This window comes from Chrysochloris asiatica, unplaced genomic scaffold (assembly GCF_000296735.1).
Source record: "Chrysochloris asiatica unplaced genomic scaffold, ChrAsi1.0 scaffold00088, whole genome shotgun sequence".
NCBI lineage: Eukaryota > Metazoa > Chordata > Mammalia > Afrosoricida > Chrysochloridae > Chrysochloris > Chrysochloris asiatica.
The window spans coordinates 9,862,670-9,883,072 of record NW_006408606.1 but is presented as its reverse complement, the minus strand read 5'-3'; the positions used below and the strand labels follow the sequence as shown (position 1 = coordinate 9,883,072).

The 20,403-nt window shown below is 39.6% G+C and overlaps 1 protein-coding gene across 1 annotated transcript in view; it reads right to left on the bottom strand.

The window, feature by feature from the left end:
- The window catches only part of LOC102827790 (annexin A5-like), a 50,279-nt gene extending 31,996 nt beyond the window's left edge, over positions 1-18,283 (bottom strand). Inside the window, exon 1 of the mRNA XM_006866277.1 lies at positions 18,204-18,283. Within this exon, the coding sequence (XP_006866339.1) occupies positions 18,204-18,212 (9 nt within the window). The 5' untranslated portion in view covers positions 18,213-18,283. The remainder of the gene's footprint in view (positions 1-18,203) is intronic.
- Positions 18,284-20,403: the final 2,120 nt, after the last annotated feature.

Below are 20,403 nucleotides of genomic sequence, written 5' to 3'. Positions count from 1 at the left end.
CAAGTACCTTTGTCTTTTAGAACCAAACCCGCGACCACTGAGTCAAGTCCAACTCATAGTAATCATACAGGACACAGTAAAACTGGCTCCGTACATGTTCTCAGCCTGTAACTCATAGGGATCATATAGAACACAATAAAAGTGGCTCTGTACAGTTTCTGAGCCTGTAAATCTTACGGTCTCATCTTTCTACAGCAGAGCTGATGGGTTCGAACAGCCCTTGTCTTTTGGTAAGCAGCCACATGCTTAATCCATTGTACCATCAGAGCTCCTTCCCTCTTTGTTGTTGTTGTTAAGTGCTGTTGAGTCAGTTACGATCATAGTGATCCTGTATAGGGTTTCCAAGGAGTGACTGGTAAATTTGAACCATCAACCTTGCAGGTCAAACTGACCTTGTAGTCCAGTGCATTACCCATCTTTACTGGTTCCAAATTATTGTTGTTGTTAAGTGCCATCAAGTCAGTTCCAACCCATAGTGACCTTGTATAGGGTTTCCAAGGAGCAGCAGGTGAGCTTGAACCACCAACCTTGTAGTTTAAACGTCTTTGCAGCCTGGGGCATTAACCCACACCAGGACTCTGGTTCCAAATTATGCCACCTGAAAAAGTGACATTCGTGGAGCCAGGAGACAGAATGAGCTCTATAAGAACCTTCAGGAAAACCTGAGCTCTTGAGGTCCTTAGCAACAAGTGATCATGAGTCCAGAAGAGCACATTCCAGGAGAAGTGGGGTATTTCCAGTTTGATCTGCCAGCCCACAGTGTTGACTGGTAGCAGCTTTCAGTACTCTGTCTCTAACCTAAACAAAAGATTGTGGACAACTTGACATAGGAGATGGGAAAGAAGGTTTCTTTCCCGTTTATATGTGGGAGTGTGTAGGCGACGACATATGCAGACCCCGAGATGCTGTGGCCCCTTGAGAAGACAGACAAGATTCTGGACCAGGGGCCCGCTCCAGATCTGTAATACATGGCCCTTGTGGACCAGGACGTAAAACTCCTGAGGGCCCAGGAACATGGCCTTTGGTGAACTCACCTCCTGGCTAAAACTATTCAATTTCTCCTAATGACTGTATTGTGTGTTCTTTATCTGATTTTCTTGCTTTCAACTCCGGTAGCTGTAGCCTCTGGATGAATGTTATAAGTCCAGTAATAATACACACTTTGTCTCGGTTAATGGCTCCTCTGTAAATGTCGCTGCCTTGGCAGTACAGGCTGTGCGGGCTGTTATCAGAGGCAAGGTCTCTGAGGAACAAGCAGTGGCGATTTGGGCAGAATGTAATACTTACTCTCTGGGTAACTACTCAGTTATGTATAATATTAAGCTAAAACATGAGCTGCTGGTATCTATGCTTGACAACCGTACAGAGAATGCTCCTAAGTTAGAGTCAGTTAAACTTCCCCAAATGACTTATGAGCAAGAACAGCTATATTGGGGTAATAGAAAGACATTTCAGATGGATTATGAGTATACTTAATTAAAAGAAAATAGTAGCAACCTCCTCCAACTATCCCTGAGTAAAATAGTTTCGACCCTGAAGAAAAACTGTCCAGAGTATTCTACTTACAAGAGAAAAAGTAAAATTACAAGAATATTTGTATGAATAAAATAGTAGCAGCTCCCTTCGATTGTGCTAAGAGATAATCAGTTTGATCCTGACACATTTAGACTTATAATGGTAATAAGCATTTCAGTATTCATTTATAAATCCTGAAACTAGGGTAGAAACATACAAGAATAAAAGATTGTGCTGTTAGAATAAGTGTAAACTTGTCCCCAGACTTCCCTGAAAGTATAAAAGTCATATAGAGAAGATTAGGTTTCGATTAACTGCTTATAATTTTGTTCACAAATGAAACCATGTACCTTTCACACATAGCATACTCAGAAGGAATTAGAATTTCTAATGAACACTTAACTTGGCTCTTTTTAGCTAACTTTTCTGGGCCATGGGGGCCCATGAAGTTGAAGTTTAAACCAATAATTGCTTGTCTGCGCCTTTAACTCCGCAAGAATGGTTGGCTAAGAATATGAGCACAGGATAATTTTCTGAGCGCCAGATAATTTTCTAAGATCTGAATGACGCATGAGATTCTGTGAAATCACTTTGTACCCTCTTCAAATAATTAATCACATTAAACTTGTACCTCCTGCCTTGATTTCCCTGATCTGAAAACGAATAAAAGACTGAGGTAGAGCTAGTCCTGTATGCTAGCTTGCCTGACAGCTTGCATCAAACTTGCGTGTCTGTGTCTTTGTTTCTATATTGTCTCTCTTTCACCTCCAGATCTCCCACCTTCGTGAAGCCCACCCCGACAGGAGTGGTCATGAAACTAAGCCAGAGCACTTCTTTTTACCAAGTGGGGAATCCACCCACAGGCAGGCTGATATATATTTCCACCTCGTGTAAAGAGCACAGATGTATGAACAACAATAAATCCACTGCTACAGATAGAACTATATGAAAATATAGGTATAGAATGACTGACTACAGGCAATTTCATATGTTTTAATATAATTAAAAAGAGCAAAATAAATCAAAGAAGCAAAATATTGAAAAGTAAATTGTCGAAACTAATTTGAGAGGATGCATTTTCAAAATTAGTATGGGTCAAAGTTTAGTTATTTCTTTCAGGACAAACTACCAGTTTTTCTCTGATTAGCAGAACCACTTCTAATCAATTATGACGACATCATCAGTATGATCTTCAAAATGAACAGATGCCACAAGTTATTTAATGTGAAAATTTAACACTAACTATATAGTAATGCCCACAGAAGTTCACCTGTCTGCTTACACATTTACTCAACAACCATTTATGAATGTCTTCCATGTGACAAACATGTGTGTACCGTTATTAAACAAATATGATCAAAACTAACATTTTCGAACTATTGAATGAGGCTGAATAAGGCCAAAATCCACTTCTGGAACTGTCATGATACATACATGGTGTCTGTGCACATGTGCTATGCCAGAACTTTTTCACATAATTTTGCATTTCCACCCATATGTGTGTATGCACACATATTATTTACATAAGCACACTTGTTGCTAAATGCCATCAAGTTGGTCCCAATTCATAGCGACCCTGTAAAGGGTTTCCAAGGAACAGTTGGTGAGTTCGAACCACCAACCTTGAAGTTAGCAATCCTACACCACCACACCAGGACTCCTTGAAAGAAAATATGGTAACTAAGAGTAGAGACAGGAAGACTATTCAAAAAAACTATTGCTGTTGTCTGCTACTATAGAGTCGCCCTCTGACATGGAGACCCCATGCACAAAGCTACTAAATGTTGCCTGGTCCACTGCCATCCCCATGATCAGTTGTGGATCAGATTGTTGTGATCATAGGTTTCCACTGACTGTTTTTCTCAAGTACATCACCAGGCCTTTCTTCCTAGTCTGCCTTAGACTAGAAGCTCCACTGAAACATATTTAGCATCACGGCAACACACAAACCACCACTGACAGAGGGGCCATGGCTGCATCTGAGGTACACAGACTGGGATTCAACCCGGGTCTCCACATTTTATCACTACCCACCATTGTCCTCCACTTAAAAACTACTAACGGTGGGAAAAGGCAAGGAGAACCTGCTCTACAACAGGAACAGTAGAAATGGGAAGGAAAAGACAAGAATAAGGACTAATGTGGGGTGAGGATTACTTAGGATGATTCCTTTTCTAGATAGGAAACAGAAAGGTTGGTATTTCACCACAGTAAAGCAGGAGCCCTGGTGTGGTGTTGTAGGATAAGCAGTGGACTGCTAACTGCAAGGTCAACGGTTCAAACCTACCAGCCACTGCTTTGGAAACCCTATACAGGGTCACTATGTGTAAAAACCAACTCAATGACAGTTAACAGCAACAGCAGAGTGAAACAAGAGAAACAGAAGCAGTAGAAAAACAGGATTGAGAGTTAGCAGCACACATAGGTGGTAACTGAAGCTACACAAGGGGAGGCTAACACACAAGACAGTACTAATGGGTGGAAAGGAGAGCCAGAGGAGCATGAGAAGAGAAGTCAACAACAATGTGAATGTCAGCTAACAGTGTTCAGTGAGGTGGTGAGCCAGCCACTGCGCTCAGAACTTCATATGGCTCATTTCAGCGAAACCTCATTTTACAGATGAAGAAACACATACTGGCTTAGAAAGGTTTGGTGACTCACTGAAGCAAGTGACCAAGCAAATAGCGAGGGTAGGGTTTGAGCAAAAGTCATGAGAAGGTCATTCTTGAGCTACTTTGTCACCGACAAAAGCAAAGAGAAAATCAGAAGAGAGTGATGGCATGGAAGCCAAGGATGAAAAATATCGCAAGAGGAAAGGAGGAGGCAGAGTCCAATATGGAAGTCAAGTGAGAGATAAACTGACAGGGTGTCCTGAATTTGGTAATTTGGACGTCTTTGGTAATTACTTACTTATTTAGATAATCAGGGGGCCTTTGTCAAAGATGGAGTGGTGAGGGGAAAAAAGCCTGATTGTAGGAGATTGAAAAGTGAAATCAAGAGGTAGTGAAAGCTCATCTTACAAATGGAAAAAAAAAAAAAAAAAAAGCATACTAATGGAGAAAAGTAATGAAGAAGGGGGAGTCTGGGTGTGGCGCTGTGGGTTAATGCACCAGACTGCAAAGCTGTCTGAAGTCTGTTTGCAAGGTCAGCAGTTCAAGCTCACCAGCTGCTCTTTGGAAACCCTATACAGGTTTTGCTATGGGTCAGAACCCACTGGACGACACTTAACAACAACAGTGAAGAAAGGGGAAGAGAGAATTAAAGGAATCCCTTTTAAGGGAACAAAAAAAAAAAAAGAAGATCCAGTTTGTAAGCTGTGAAGATATTAGTATCTCTAGTTAAGAGAAATGTTAAAAGCAGGGCAGAAGGGAAGTCCTAGAGGAGATGAGAAAGACTTGCCTTAAAGAAAAGAGACATCTGAGCCCTAAGACTGGAAGAAATAGGGTGAAAGAAGAAAAGCGTTCTCAGAAGGTCACTACTATGAAGAAGAAATAGCTGCTGGCCATATTTTAGAGAGCTTTCTAGAAACTAGGAAGCACTTTTGCTACATTCCATACGATCAGAGTCATCCAGCAAAGCTAGTAAAGCCACGTCGCAGCTGAAGGACCTGATGTGAATCACAGACATGAGTCACAAGGGCAGAACCCTTATTTGGTCATCCTGTCCAAACCCCACTGCTGCCCACACAAAAACAGTCTGCCCTACAAAAACTGGAATTTAAGTGAGTCATGTAAGAGGGCTTCCCCTATTTCCTGTAGGGAACTCACCCTAACTAACTTCAAGTCAAACATGCTTCCTCAGAAATCTAAGTTACAGTTAAGGTCAATTCCAAATATAACTAGGTACTGTTCCCTTCACCCATTGTCAACTCATACCACCAATGCCTTTCCTACCACGGTATTATTATATATTGTTAAACAATACTTGGCCAAAACATATAATTCACTCTTAAATCTCACCTTCAAAAATATCCAGTCTTCAAACTCTATAATTTTGTTGCATTATGAGGGGAGAGATGTCGGGTGGGGGGAGAGAAGAACAGGGGAAGCTCTAAATTAAAAAGTCTTCAACCCACAAAGATTGTTGTTGTTGTTAGGTATATCGAGTCAATTCCAATTCATAACAGTCCTATGCACAACAGAATGAAACACTGCCCAAAGTTTGACCTTCCTGCCTTCTAAGGCAGCACTCTGGCTGTACTTCTTCCAACACACATTTGTTTCTCCATGGTACTTTCAATATTCTTCTCCAACACCATAAAACAAGTGCATTAATTCTTCTGCTGTCTTCCTTATTCATTGTTCAACTTTCACATGTATAAGAGGTTACTGAAAATACCATGACTTGGATTAGGCATACTATAGTCCTCAAACTGATAACCTTTGTTCTTAAAACACTTTAAAGAAGTCTTGTGCAGCACATTTGCCTAATGCAATATGATGTTTGATTTTCTGACTGTTGATTTCATGAGTGTTGCTTGTGCATCCAAGCAAAATGAAGTCTTTGGCATCTTCAATCTTTTCTCCATTTATTATGATTTTATTATTTATTGGTCCAGTTGTCAAGCTTTTTGTTTTCTTTACATGACATGCAATCCATGCTGAAGGCTGCAGTCTTTGATATTCATCAGTATTTTAACTTCCGTCTGATTCCAGCAAGCAAGATTGTATCATCTGCAAATCACAGCTTGTTAATGAGTCTTCCTCCAATCCTGATGCCACATTCTTCATATAACCCAGCTTCTCCCATTATTTGTTCAGTATACAGATTAAATAAGTATGGTAAAAGGGTAGACCCCTGGTGCACATCTTTCCTGATTTAAAACTATTCGGTATCTCCTTGTTCGGTGCCAACAACTACCTCTTAGTCTATGTACAGGTTCCTCATAAGCCAGTAAGTGTTCTGGAAGACCCATTCTTTACAATGTTATCCATAGTTTGTCCTGATCTACACAGTTGAAAGCCTTTGCATAGCAAAATTTTACTTGCATGTGGTATTAATGATATTGTTCTATGATTTCTGAATTCCATTGGATTATCTCTCTTTGGAATGGGCACAAATACAGATCTCTTACAATTGTTTGGCCAGGTAGCAAAGATTAGGTGTGCAAAACTTAAATTAACTGAATGAAGAACAGGTGAAGGGTTGTTTTTCTAGACACAGAATGTAAACACACAGGAATATAATGCACGGATAGAAGCACCAAGAATCCGTAACAGAATCTGGAACATTTTAAATAAAGTCTCCGTGAAGGCACAAAGGAAAACGAAACAATCTTTAAATCTGTCTGATAGCTTTCTGTAATTGATATTTAATTAAATATCTACCCAACATTCCATATAATTATAATCAAGAAGCAGAAATGATGAAGCAAAGCATTATAGTTAATAAAATGTTTAGCAGCTGTACAGTGATATGTGCACATGCATGCAAGAGCACAGGAATGTGGTTCTTAAGGCGACTCAGGGTTTCAGTAAAAAGGGCTCAGGGGTCAACTGGAAAGGTGGAGAGGAAGGCAAGTCATCTAAGCATAGTTCTGCCTTCCCTTTTCAATTACAGCAGTTTCTTTCTTACCTAATATAATGCATATGAAAGATAAATAAGTAAGTGGTCACCCTCAAGTTCATTCTAGTATTGCACACCACAAGTTTTAAAATAGCATGACCTTTGGAACTGACTCCAAGGCACTTAACAACAACACCATGTTTTAGGAGCAGATCACTGGGGCTTTCTTCCAAGGTCCCTTTTGAATGGCTTGGAACCACTAAACTTAGGTTAGTAGCCAAGGGCTTAATTGTTGTGGGACACTGGTGCTGAAATACATCATAAAGGTGGAAATATATAAACTTTGAGGTTACAGTCCGACTCGTAACCACTACACTACCAGAGCTCCTTAAGAATATAAAGGTGGGACATCAAAGTAGACAAAAAGGAAGGACAAGGAGGAGCTCCAAATATGAATGTAGTATTTAATTTCCTCTAAAAAACCTCAAATAATAAATATAGTGAAATAGGAACAATTTATAAAGTTTGGCAGTGGGTATACACGCTAGCTTCTAGTGAGGATTAAGTAAAATCATATAAATATGTATGATTACTAGTTAAATCTAGAACCTTAATGGATATGATTTCATTTCTTCTCTTTTCAAATACGAGATACTTGATTTCCTTTTGTTGAACAGCATCAAGCATGCACCCTGATGTAAAATTCTATTTTAGAACAATGATTATGTACGGTCAATCGAAAGCTTCTGCTGCTACTAAGTTCATTTCCATTTCCTTTACTATAAACAGCAGCAACAACAACAGTCTTAGATTCTCTCATTTCAGCCAGAGAGAAAACAACACCAAGAACAATACATAAACTGTGACGTCTCTTACTTGAGCAGTATTCTAAATTCCTTCCATAGGAAGTACTCTTAAAATTCCTAAGGCATTTTTTCCTGTATCTCTTTAACTAGATGCTTTAATCTGTGGTTTTATGTTATAGGAAAAGGGCTGTTTTTCCTAGCATAAGCCTAGTATAGTACGCCTAAAACAGTCTTTAACAAGAAAATAGTGTGATAACCAAATGGTTTCACCCCAGCACAGCAGCTCCTGCAAGCTAGACCCTGAACTTAGAACAACCAGTGAGGTGCACTGGTCCTGATACTTGTAGGTGAGTTTCACATTTGGATATACTTATACTCATTCTCCATTCCCATACATTGATAGGAGAGTGAAAACAATCAAGACTGGGCAATGTCTATGATAGACTCATAAGAGCTACAAAAGGCCAATTTCTCATGGATACAATTCAAGCCTCAGCCTGGATTTATAGGTACATATGGACAGAGAAACCAATTCAGAATTGTTTTAGAAGAAGGTACCAATGATGTATCTACTATATTTGTCTCTTTGAAGTAACTTTCTAGTGCCTGAAATGCCCATCTATACTCTCTAAATCCTGGAAAATTCCTCCTTTTTTAAGGAGCACTTTTTACAAAGAATCTTCCCTGTTAACTTGGGCATTAGATGTGCTTCATTCTTTATGTGCTCCGAGTCCTGGTGTGGCGCTGTGGGTTAATCCACTGGCATGCAAGGTCACTTTGAACTGCAACATCGTCAGCAGTTCAAGCTCACCAGCTACTCCTTGGAAACCCTACACTGGGTTGCTGTGGGTAGGAAGTGACTCAATGGTGCTTAACAATAACAACAATTATGGTACACTCACTTGTTGTTGTTGTTCTTAAGTAGCGTGGAGTCGGTTCCAACTCATAGTCAACCTGCACAGGGTTTTCGAGGCTGTAAATCTTTATGGGAGCAGAATGCCTGATCTTTCTCCTGCGGAACTGCTGGTAGTTTTGAACTGCCGACCTTGAGGTTGGAAGCCCAACTCATAATCACTGTCCTTTAAACAGGTTACTTAAGATTCACTCCATTGTGCAATGAAAATAAAGCTGTGGATGAGAACCTCCTTGTATCAGGGAAATGTTGATGCCAAGACACACTAATACCATAGATGCTGAGAGGAGGAAAGGACCTTCCTCCATGGCCAACAAAGGAAGAATGCCCTTCCCCTAAACCTGGAGCCCGGAAGTTAGACTTGTAGCTTCCTAAACTGTGTGAGAATAAATTTCTGCATGCTAAAGCCAAAAAAATAGCATGACCTTTCAGAAATAACTAGACTCTAAGAGGCCTGAGGGGTACAAATACATACACCATGCATCTGTGATAAAATCAGTACCTTTTATTTTTACAATTGCTCCAATCCCATCAGAACAGGTGAATGCTCAGCTCAAAGCACTAAACTCCATTTGAGCTATTTAACTTCCTTTCTATTTCATGATCCTTCCTGTTTGTACTTCTTTATATTTCTTCTAATTATCCTACTCTTTGACCTTTTTTCTTTGAAAGAAATGTAATGAAAAAATTTTTCACCATAAAACATTTTATTTGCATATTACTGTTGGTGTTAAGTGCTGTTGCATCAGTTCTGACCATAGCTACCCTGTACAGGGTTTCCAAGGAGCAATTGGTGGGTATGAACTGCCAGCCTTGCAGTTAACAGTCTGGTGTTTATCCTATTGTGTCACACATAGGCAAGAAATTTTCAGTAACTTAACATAATCAGGATTTAGTAAATATAATTTAAATCTGTCTTGTATATTTCTTTAATGCGGCCACAATTACCTCCCTGTTGGTATAAGAATGTCATCCCTTGACAATTATCAAATTAAGTTAAATTGTCTGCTCTTACCCAAGAATAACGATGATGAAGTGAGACCATTAAGGTGGAAAAATGGCCATTAGCTTCCAGTGAGTACACATTTGGGGGAGGACAGTATTGTGTTGATTTACAATTGTTCAAATGAGTATTCTGTGAATAAAAGCTGAAAAATTTCATTCACACCAATGCTTCAGAAAATAATTACATTTATAGACTATTCATGTTAGAAAAGTGTGCAGGGATTCCAACTTTGATTCGTTTTGTATATAAACAAGGGGCAGAAATCGAATGAAAACGGCTGGTCTAAGGCAGAAGTATGACATAAGCTTCAAATCTTTTAGTGTCGGGAAGAGAATAATACAAAAACAAATGGATGATCTGTAGAGATGAAAGATTTAGAGAGCAAACATACTCTGTTGTTTACTAGATGTGGTGTAGTAGGGTAAGCAGTGGACTGCTAACCTCAAAGTCAACAGTTCAAACTCACCAGTTGCTCCTCAGAAACCCTATATAAGGTCTCTGAGTTGGAACAGACTCAAAGGCAGTTAACAACATTAACTAGCTAGCAGTGTCTGAATAGTTTATTACGAACTCAATTTCAATAAACCCACTAATAACTCACTGTCAAATCTTCCTTGCCTTATAACACTGCTCAGTGAATTCTCGAGCCCTGCATCAAACCAGCATTTCAATGGCTCTCAATGAAAAACACAATTATTTCCTTAACCAAGCCAGCCATCTTGACCCTGACCTCACCATTAACCACCAATTCACCCAGAAATTTATCCACCCTTGCCCATAGTCTCCTACTACCTAAAGTCTCAGTTATTGCTTAGTTTAGGCTCTTGAGATCTCATTAGGATTTCTGCAACAGATTTCTAAGTGGTCTTCCAACATCCAATTTATATCTTCTTTCCTCCCTCAACCACCCCCCCCCCACCAACCCACCTCTGCACTTCCAAGAAATAAAACCATAATAATGGCACCAAGACAATCTTTGTTAAATACAAATCTGACCATAGCATACCCCAACTTAAAACTCTTTGATACCTCTCCATTACCTACAAAAGGGTTCCTATTCTTTAGCTCTAGCGTCTGTCTGCCTTCAGACATCCTCTTCCCAGGCAGTGTTCTCTCTCCCCACCTGATTATAACTTCATTTGGGCAACACCACATTACTTGGAGTTCCTGGTCACGCCATACTCATTTACACTCCAGAGTTTTTGCATGTGCTGCTGTTGCCTCTACATATTTGCTTTGCTTTCTCTCCTTTGTCCCAAACAACTTAATGCCAATGAAGAAACCACAATTTCCTCTTCTGTGATATCAAAATAGTAATATCTATTTCTAAAACTGCATTATGAGTATTAAATAATGCACACAAAAGACTTAGCACTGTACTAGCTATATCAATAAATCTTAGCTCCATTTCCCCTTTTATTTCCATGTCTAACAATACCCAGCATCTAGTAGAACCTCAAAAGCCTCATACATTCATAAATGCATGCACAAACAAAAAATTGAGAGAATAAAGAAGAAGGCATCCAAAGAAAGGACACCAACTAGAATACACATTCCTTTCAAGTAATCAATTGTTTATGTTGCCATTATGTAAACTACTAAATTGGTCCAAAAGCCAGTTAAAGCCACTGTTTTCTGGATACTATTTAAAACATAAAAAACTGATTATGAAATTGCTCAACTAGTACACAGGTGACCCGGGATCATCATAAGTCAGAATAAGTCTGATGGCAACTGGTTTGGTTTGGGGATATGATGAAAATTTATTTAAGAAATGAATCTATGATGTAAAAATATTGTTATACATCTACCGTTTTAAACTGGTAAATCATTAAAAAAGAAGAAGCCACAGCCTGCCCACTTCTAAGGGCAGGCTGTGTATATGGAGATTAACATTTGATGAATGCCTTCCTTGTGAAGTAGTCTAACACTTTTGGTTCTTCCCAAGTATCCAAAACAAAGACAAGAATCAAAGAAATCAGGAACTAGAGAGATTACCCAAGCAGCACAGTCCATGGGTAAAAGCAATTCTGATCTCATATCACAAAAATGAATCTGTGCCGTACAGAAATCTGACCTGAAAGATGAGTGGCATGAAAAGATGCAATCAGTTGTCAGTCAGCTCCACAGGAATGAGGCTCAGCTCAAATGTACCTATTTACATTGATCCTGCTTGCTCTGCACAGAGCCTTTGTAAATTATACATATATATAAAAGACACTACCATCAAGTGGGTTCCAACTCTCATCGACCCTCCCTATATGGGTTCTCTGAGACTGTAAACCTTTACGGGAACAGAAGTTTCATCTTTCTCCCGTGGAACTGCTGAAGGGTCTGAATAGCTGACCTTATGGTTAGCAATCCAGTGTTGATCCTACAGTGCTACCAGAGTACAGCAATTTCAAAACACCAGAATAATTTCTGATCAAACCTTGTAAAGTTTAAATACATGTTGTTGTAGTTACATGTCATCAAGTCAGTTCTGACTCATAGCGACCCTATATAGGGTTTCCAAGGAGCAGCTGGTGAGTTAGAACTGCCAACCATGCGGTTAAAGCCACCGTTGAGGTCAAGTGCTTATCTAATAGTGTAACATAATTCTGGAGTCCATGAAGTTTCTAGTGAAAATGTACATACCATACTTTTGCACAAATAATGCATGTATTATACTGTTTTTGCAAACCATGCAACCCCTTCACTCTAGTATTCTATGCATGTTATATGTATTATATATGTGCATATTATTTACATGGGTTCATTATATGTGAAACTAAGTAGTCTACTTTTGCCTTCATGATATTCCTCTTACTCTGAATATATTATCTCTTTATAAACATTGTAATAAAATTAAATTTATTTTTTTGAAGTTTCATTATCTAAATTAAAATAAAAGCTATAAAGGTTTTTAAATGAATTCAAATTTATAAAGTGGATCATCTCTGGAATATAGCCAACTTGTGATGTCTCTAAATCGAGGAAGACAGGCCCATTTACTTTCAAGTATTTAACTAAAATAAATGATTGTATCTATGAAATAATTTGGCTCTAGCTAAATAGTGGGATGAAAAAAATCAACATGATCAATATGAACAATAAGAGAAAAATAGCTCAGGAACCAATTTTTTAAATTCAACTCAAAATATGATCAGATTGACTTAATGACTGTAAGACTTAATGAAATATTCAATTGATATAGTTAGAAGTTGTGTGGCTCTATAGGATAAGCACTTGACCACAAGATAGCTTGAACCACAATGTCGGCAATTCAAACTCACCAGCCACTCCTTGGAAACCCTATACAGGGTAGATATAAGTAGGGACTGACTCCACAACACTTAGCTAGAGAAAGAAAGATGAAGGATTCAAAAATATCTTACTATATAAAGATAATACAAGCAACTGCTAATAGCTCTTTGGGCATAGTTAGAAAATAATTTGAACCGGTTTGAACTAGTTTCCAAGAATAGTTAACAACATAGCTAAAATATTAACACATAGTAAACAATATTGTTGTTGTTAAGTACCATGGAGTAGATTCCGACTCATAGTGACCCTGCACATGGTTTCTGAGGCTGTAAATCTTTACGGGAACAGAATGCCTCGTCTTTCTCCCGTGGAACTGCTGGTAGTTTCGAACTGCTGACCTTGTGGTTCACAGCCCGATTGGTAACCTCTATGCTACCAGAGCACACTGATTCAAAATTCATAATAATATTTTATTATTCACTATTAAGTTTATGCTAAAATTACACAGATACCTGAATGAAGGTTTCAAACATATAAAAAGTAATTCTTGTCTAGGAATTGTTTCCATACATGATTTATTTAAGTTACCTTTGCGATTTCTATTTTCCCTGTATGTCATAAAAGACATACAGCTAACCACAATATTCTCTTTGAGGAAGGCTGGGAAGCCACACTTTTAAACTACTTTTCTCCAACATCACAGTCAATTGACAGAATCCCATATATTTCTATTTTAAAGGACAAGAATTAGAATCAGATAGAGAAGAGAAGAGCTGAAGCCCTTAAATGCTTTCAGCCCTAATTGTATTTGCCCAATGTGATAATATAAATTGTCTTTTATCAAGTGCCAGTACCATCACTTTTGCCACAGCTTCATTCTGCAATCCTGAAATACTTAGGGCAAAATTTAACTTAAGAAAATTTTATTTGTGCAAATGTACATCTTAATAGCACCTAAATATTAGGCATCCTGGTGTGGTGCTTGTAGGATAAGTACTGGACTGTTAACCGCAAGGTCGGAGGCTCAAACCAACACAGTATCACTCTGAGTTAGAACTGACATTATTGCATTTAACTCAACAACAACAAATATTAATATAAATATGCACAGGAGTGTAAGATATCTCTAATAATGCCTACTGTCATCAAGTCGATTACAACTCATAGCAACCTTGTTAAGGGTTTCTAAGGCTATAAATCTTTACGAGACTTGTATTGAAGCAGAAGGCCTCATCTTTCTCCCTCGGAGGGTCTGGTGGGTTTGAACTGCTGATCTTTCAAGTATTAAGTGTCTTATCAAATACCAATTGACAAGTACATTCTGGTTTAATTTTTGACAAGAGATCATGCCTGTCATCTGCATATATAAAAACTGATTCCCAGATTTTTGTATACTGTTAATTGGCAGAGTGATCCCAACATAAATCAAAAGAAATTTTGATTATTGATATTATTCATAGTCATGAAAAATTGTTGTCATGGAATGCTACTTTTTAATTTTTCAGTAAATGAGACATTAATATTTAAACAATACATTTTAAACTGTTGAAAGATGCCCCTCTCAGACAGACAAAGGATTCCATTTTGCTCCAGAAATGCCTTAGAATGGAGGTCTCTGGTTCCCATATCCACAGGACAACTAAAAGAAATGGTTTGAAAGAGAACACTGAAGCTACCCAAGCTGTCCCACAATTACACTGTGATTGTTAGTAAAATTTAGGAAGTTACCTTACAGTTCTATTTTCTGGGTATTTTGTACACCTTCAAGTGTAAGCATAAAGACCACAAAACTCACCTTAATATAAAATATTTAGATAAAACGCTTTTCCGCCAAGGTTTTCAAGGATAACTAACAACAACGCTAAAACAAAGTTAAATACTCCTTATCTTTTCTCATATTACTTACAACTTTTGTGATGACTAAAAACTGTGCTTTTACTAGGAAATAGTCCAAGTGTTCTGTTCTGACAGCGATTATGTACAGAACTTTATACTGTATGTCAACACTTTTCCAGGTTTGGCATGTTTAAGGGCCTATTAATATTCTTTGAAATTATCAAAATTAACATCCACAATTAGAAAATAAGTTCAGATAAAATGTCAGTATTGTTTCAAATATTGTTAAGTGCTATCGAGTCAATTCCAACCAATAGCGACCCTGTATAGGGTTTCCAAGGAGCAGCTGGTGAACTTGAACCACCGCCTTGTAGTTCAAACGGCTCTGTAGTCTGGCACATTAACCCACAGCACCATACCAGGACTCCTGTCTCAAATGTTAGCTTTGGTAAATAGTCTACATGATTAAAAGAGACAGATTAAAGTCTCAGACCTCACTGGGTTAACTTTCAAAAGAGAACAGAGAGACAAATGAGCAAGAATAAATTGCCAAATCATCATGTACATCACCACACAAGCATATCAAGACAGGAAAAATATTTCTCAAGAAAAACAAGTTAATTCTACGTAAAAGTATCCTTTATATGGGATCGGGAGGTGTGGAAAAACCTAAATCAAAGCTTCTACTTTAAGTAATATGAGAATTGGTTTACTGTTAATATTTCTTAATTGTGAATGAGCTAGTAAGAATGGATACACTGTATAAATTTAATAAAGTTACCAACTCAATCCTTCCCTTTTCTCTTGGAAATGACTATGAAACCTTACTCAGCTTTGATAAATCAATCTGATAGAAAGTGAACTACAAATAAGAGAGGGCATTGTTTGAATGGTTAAAACATTTGCTTAAAAAAATTATCTAGACTCTAACAAGTCAATTAGACTCATTAGATCTGTCTAATTCCTTTGGGGTAGAGGTTTTTTTAAAACACTGGATTCCTTGGTTTGTGCAAATAATAAAGTGCTGGACACTTTATTAGTGCAAACCAAACCACCAACCTTGCAGCAATTTACACTAGTTTACAGCTGAAAGGTTGGTGGTTCAAATCCACCCTGAGGCCACTCAGAATATTGGCCTGTCAATCTACTACTTCCAAACATCACAGTCTTGAAAATTATGGAGCTGTTTTCAAGTTTTCTGTACACAAGGGGTCACCATGTAGAGGAACAGACACGATGAAAACTAACATTTTATTCAAAAAACCTTTTATAACATGGTCATTTTTTAAAGGCTGATAACGTAGTGGTTACGAATCAGGCTGTGAACTGTAAGGTCAGCAGTTCAAAACTACCAGCTGCTCCGGAGAGAAAGATGAGGCTTTCTGCTCCCATAAAGATTTACAGCCTCGGAAACCCTGTACAAGGTCGCTATGAATCCAAACTGACTCCACGACACTTAACAACAAAAACAATAGGAGTTCTAGAAGAAGCTCTGGTAGCGCAGTGGTTATGAATTGGGCTGCAAACCGCAAGGTCAGCAGTTCGAAACTACCAGCTGTTCCACAGAAGAAAGATGAGGTTTTCTGTTCCCGTAAAGATTTACAGCCTCGGAAATCCTGTAAGGGTCGCTATGAGTCAGAACCGACTCCACAGCACATAACCTCCACCACCACCATATGAGTCCTGGTGTGGCATTGTGGGTTAAACGCCAGACTGCAAAGCCATTTGAACTGCAAGTTCGGTAGTTCAAGCTCACCAGCTGCTCCTCGGAAACCCTATACAGGGATGCTGAGTTGGAAACGACTTGATGACACTTAGCAATATAAATTAGGGATTCCTGGTGTGGTCCTGTAGAATAAGCACTGGACAGACCAAAAGGTAGGTTTGAACCAAAAGGACAGTGGTTCAAACTCACCAGCCACTCCTCAGAAACACTATACAGGGTAGATATGAGTCTAGACCGACTCAATGGCACTTTAACAACAACAACCAGAAAAAGAAAGAGGAGGATTCCAAAATATTTTACTATATACAGATAATATGATCAATTGTTAACAGCTTTTTGGACATACTGGTTCACTGTGAGCCCAATGGACCGAAGCAATTGTTGTTAAGTGCCGTCGAGTCGGTTCTGACCCATAGCGACCCTGTAAAGGGTTTCCCAGGAGCAGCTGGTGAGTTTGAATGGCCAACCTTGCAGTTCAAAGGGCTTCACAGTCTGGTGCATTAACCCACAGCACCACACCAGGACTCCTCGAGGCAATTAATAACATACAAATTAGGAGTCCTGAAGGCACAGTATAAGAGTCCTGGTTGCTAGCCAAGAAGTGAGTAGTTGGAGCCCACCAGCATTTCTGTCTAGGAAAGATGAGTTGTTCTACTTTGTACTATTGGGTCAGACTGAGTTAGAATCAGAATCAACTTCACAGCAACAAGTTTGGTTTAGGGTGGCTTTTTTTTTTTTTTTTTTTTTTTTAATATATAAATTAAGGTAGTGCCTAGGTGGTACCCACAGTCAATTTGCTCAGCTGCTAAGTAAAAATCCACCCAGAAGAGCCTCCGAAGAAATTCCTAGTCATCTACTTCAGAAAAATCATGCATTACACAATTTTACGGAGTCCAGTTCCAAACTGGTCACTATAAATTTAAGTGGCAAACTGCCACATATTTATTAAATATGTACTTATTAAAGATGTATGAAAGAAAAAAGTTATCCCGAAACTTTAAAAAATATTTGAAAAAGTGCAAAGAAATCCAACATTAGATAATCAACTACTAAAATTGTACAAAGAAATTCAGAACTCGTTCCACAAGTTCATTACTGAAGAAACATAGCTTTTCTTTTTAACCAGTTGCATGAAAAGGGGGAAATAACAGTTCCTTTCAGTAAAATCAAATAGAGCAACTGGAAAAAACCAATGCGCATCCACTGTATTAAAATACAGGAAACTTGGCTAAAAAAATAAAGGAAGCCGAAGCGAAAGAGTGTTCGCCTCACATGACCACGATGAGCTAGCTGTTCCTGCTCTGGTTCTAATTTTAGAGACTCTTTGGATTTTGAGGAGGGCTCATTTTTACACATTCACTGAAAAAAAGGAGCGTACAAAAAACCAGGCCACGTCATCGGCTCCAGTGCCTAATCTGCGCTTCTCTGGGCTAGGCAGGTTCGGGAGACTCAGCGGGAAGTGGAAGAATTCAGGAAGGGGGACTCCGGGGATCCGAGAGAGGCCGCAGATGGGAAACAAGAAATATACACGCCGTTGTCCGTAGGCAGATTACTACTACCACTAAAGTTTAGACAAATTCTAAAACTCCTCCGACACGGCTTAGGAAACCGTCAGTAAATCGGTGCGCAATTCAGGGTGCACGGCCTTACCTGTGCCATGGCGAATGCTCAGGTCAGGAGATGGTGATGCAAGACTGCAAGACAGGAGAGAGATCGCAGGTTTAGAGAGCAAGACCCCGCCGCCTCTGCCCCTCCCCACAGCGCAGGTCTATAGGAGAGTCGCGGATCAGAGCGCAAAGGGAAGAGCAGACCCGCCCTCTCCGCAGGTCCCGGACCGCTCTCAACAGCCTACGTGCGAAGCCATCGCCCAGCGACCTTGCATCCCACTTCGGAGGAAGCAGTCTCCCGGAGCTAGGCGGCACTCACCGAAGTGCTCCCAAACTTCCCAACAGTAGCGGGGAGCCCGGCAGCTGAGGCAAACAGAACAGAGCGGGATGGAAGCAATGAGGACTCCGGGTAGCTACTCTCAGTTCTGAGCAACGGAAACACCACCAGCCCCGCCCCGGCCCGGCCCCAGGCCCTGACCTAGCCGGAGCTAGCCTGTCCCACCCACCGCTCAGCCGGTCCCGCCCATCGCACTAGACAGCCACGCCCACCGCCCAGTGAGATGGTGGAGAGCCTTAGTGCGCCTGCGTAGGGCGAGGTACCTTGGAGTCTTAAGAGCCTAGCGTGGATCCCTGCGGATTCCGAAGCTGTGGGTGGGGCCCGCCTGAAGACTGCGAAGATGGCTTAGGGAGAGGTCGCAGATTCCCGGTCCCTAGGCTCTGGGCTCCTCGGTTTGTCTGTGGCCTCACCCTCACGCTCCAACATAGCAGTGAGTGGGCGCCTTTTTGGAATGCTAGACAGTCACTGAAGCCAAGAACAGACAGGGCGTTTTTAACCATAACCGCGAAGCTTTTGAGAACCATTTCCAAAGTGTCTGTTTCCAGTTTTTTATTTAGTTTTGTTTTTTTAAGTGTCAATGACTGCCTTTTAGATAATCCTTTCTTAATTTGCTAGCCCTTCCGTAGTAAATGTGAGATATCTCAAAGCCTCTGCCACGGATCAATTTCTAATTTCAAAATTAGCCTTGAACTTTAATATAAACTTAAAACTGGGTCATGCCTTATATCTGTACAACATCCGAGTAAAGTATGTAAGCATTAGATATACCGTATATGCATGAGTGTATGTACATACAAACAATAGACAGCAATAGATTGACCACTGGGTAGTAAAATAAGCTGATAAAGGAAAGCAAATATAGAAAGACACGATGCCTTTCTCAGCCTTATGGATGGGAGGCGCCAGGGCGAGGCAACAGATAAAGCCAGAGGACAAAAAACTTGGAATATGTGACACAATGAGAGATTTTCTAATGAAAAATGCAAAGTGCTATAGAATTTCAACTTGGAGAACTAGGGATCTAGTCTGGGGAATCAGAAGGAGCCTTTGCCATACATTACATGAGAACTTACGTAGTTCTCTGTATAAACTTCGCTGGATTGCACATGTGAATCATATACTTAGTCAGACACTAAGTCACAGCCTAGTTTTCGTTCTCTGGAAAGGGAGGCAAAAGTGCGGAGAATATGGAACTAACCACGCTCCCACCTCCTTTCAATTTACCTTTTCTCTTTCTCACTTCAGCATCTTTCCAGGGGCATTCCTTGCAGGCAGCCTTTCCGTGGCATATTTATTTTCTCTCTGAGCTTCTCTGAGCAGGCATACACCTTATGCTTTTCTGTAATGATCATCTTTCTGACCTTCACCAAGAGTAACTTGTTTAATCTGAACTGGGGCCTTCACTCCCCTACTCCTACCCCCAGCACACACATTTATAGCTTCATTTCTTCAGTGTGTCTACATTTTTTATTCCAAGGGTAATGAAATTGGAAAGAACTTCAGAAATTCTATATTCAACAATCTTAATTCTTTAATGGGAAACAATTGTCTATCATAGGTGAATGATTTGTTCTGTGTTTCAGTTAAATAGCAACAAAACAGATGAATCATTAGACTCACTGTCTTCATATATCCAGTTTGGTATTTCTTTCACCTTAGTTACATCTATTTATTCAACTTCTACTCTGGAATGGAGACCTGGTGTGATGCTGTAGGATAAGCACTTCACTGCTATCCTCAAGATTGGCAGTTCAAACCCACCAGCTGCTCCTTGGAACCCTATACAGGGTTTCTATGAGTCAGAATCAACTTGATGGCACTTAACAACAACTACTACTACAGTTCTGACACTGGAGATAATCAGAAAATGAAACAAAGCCCCTGGCCTCATAGGTCCTACATTCTG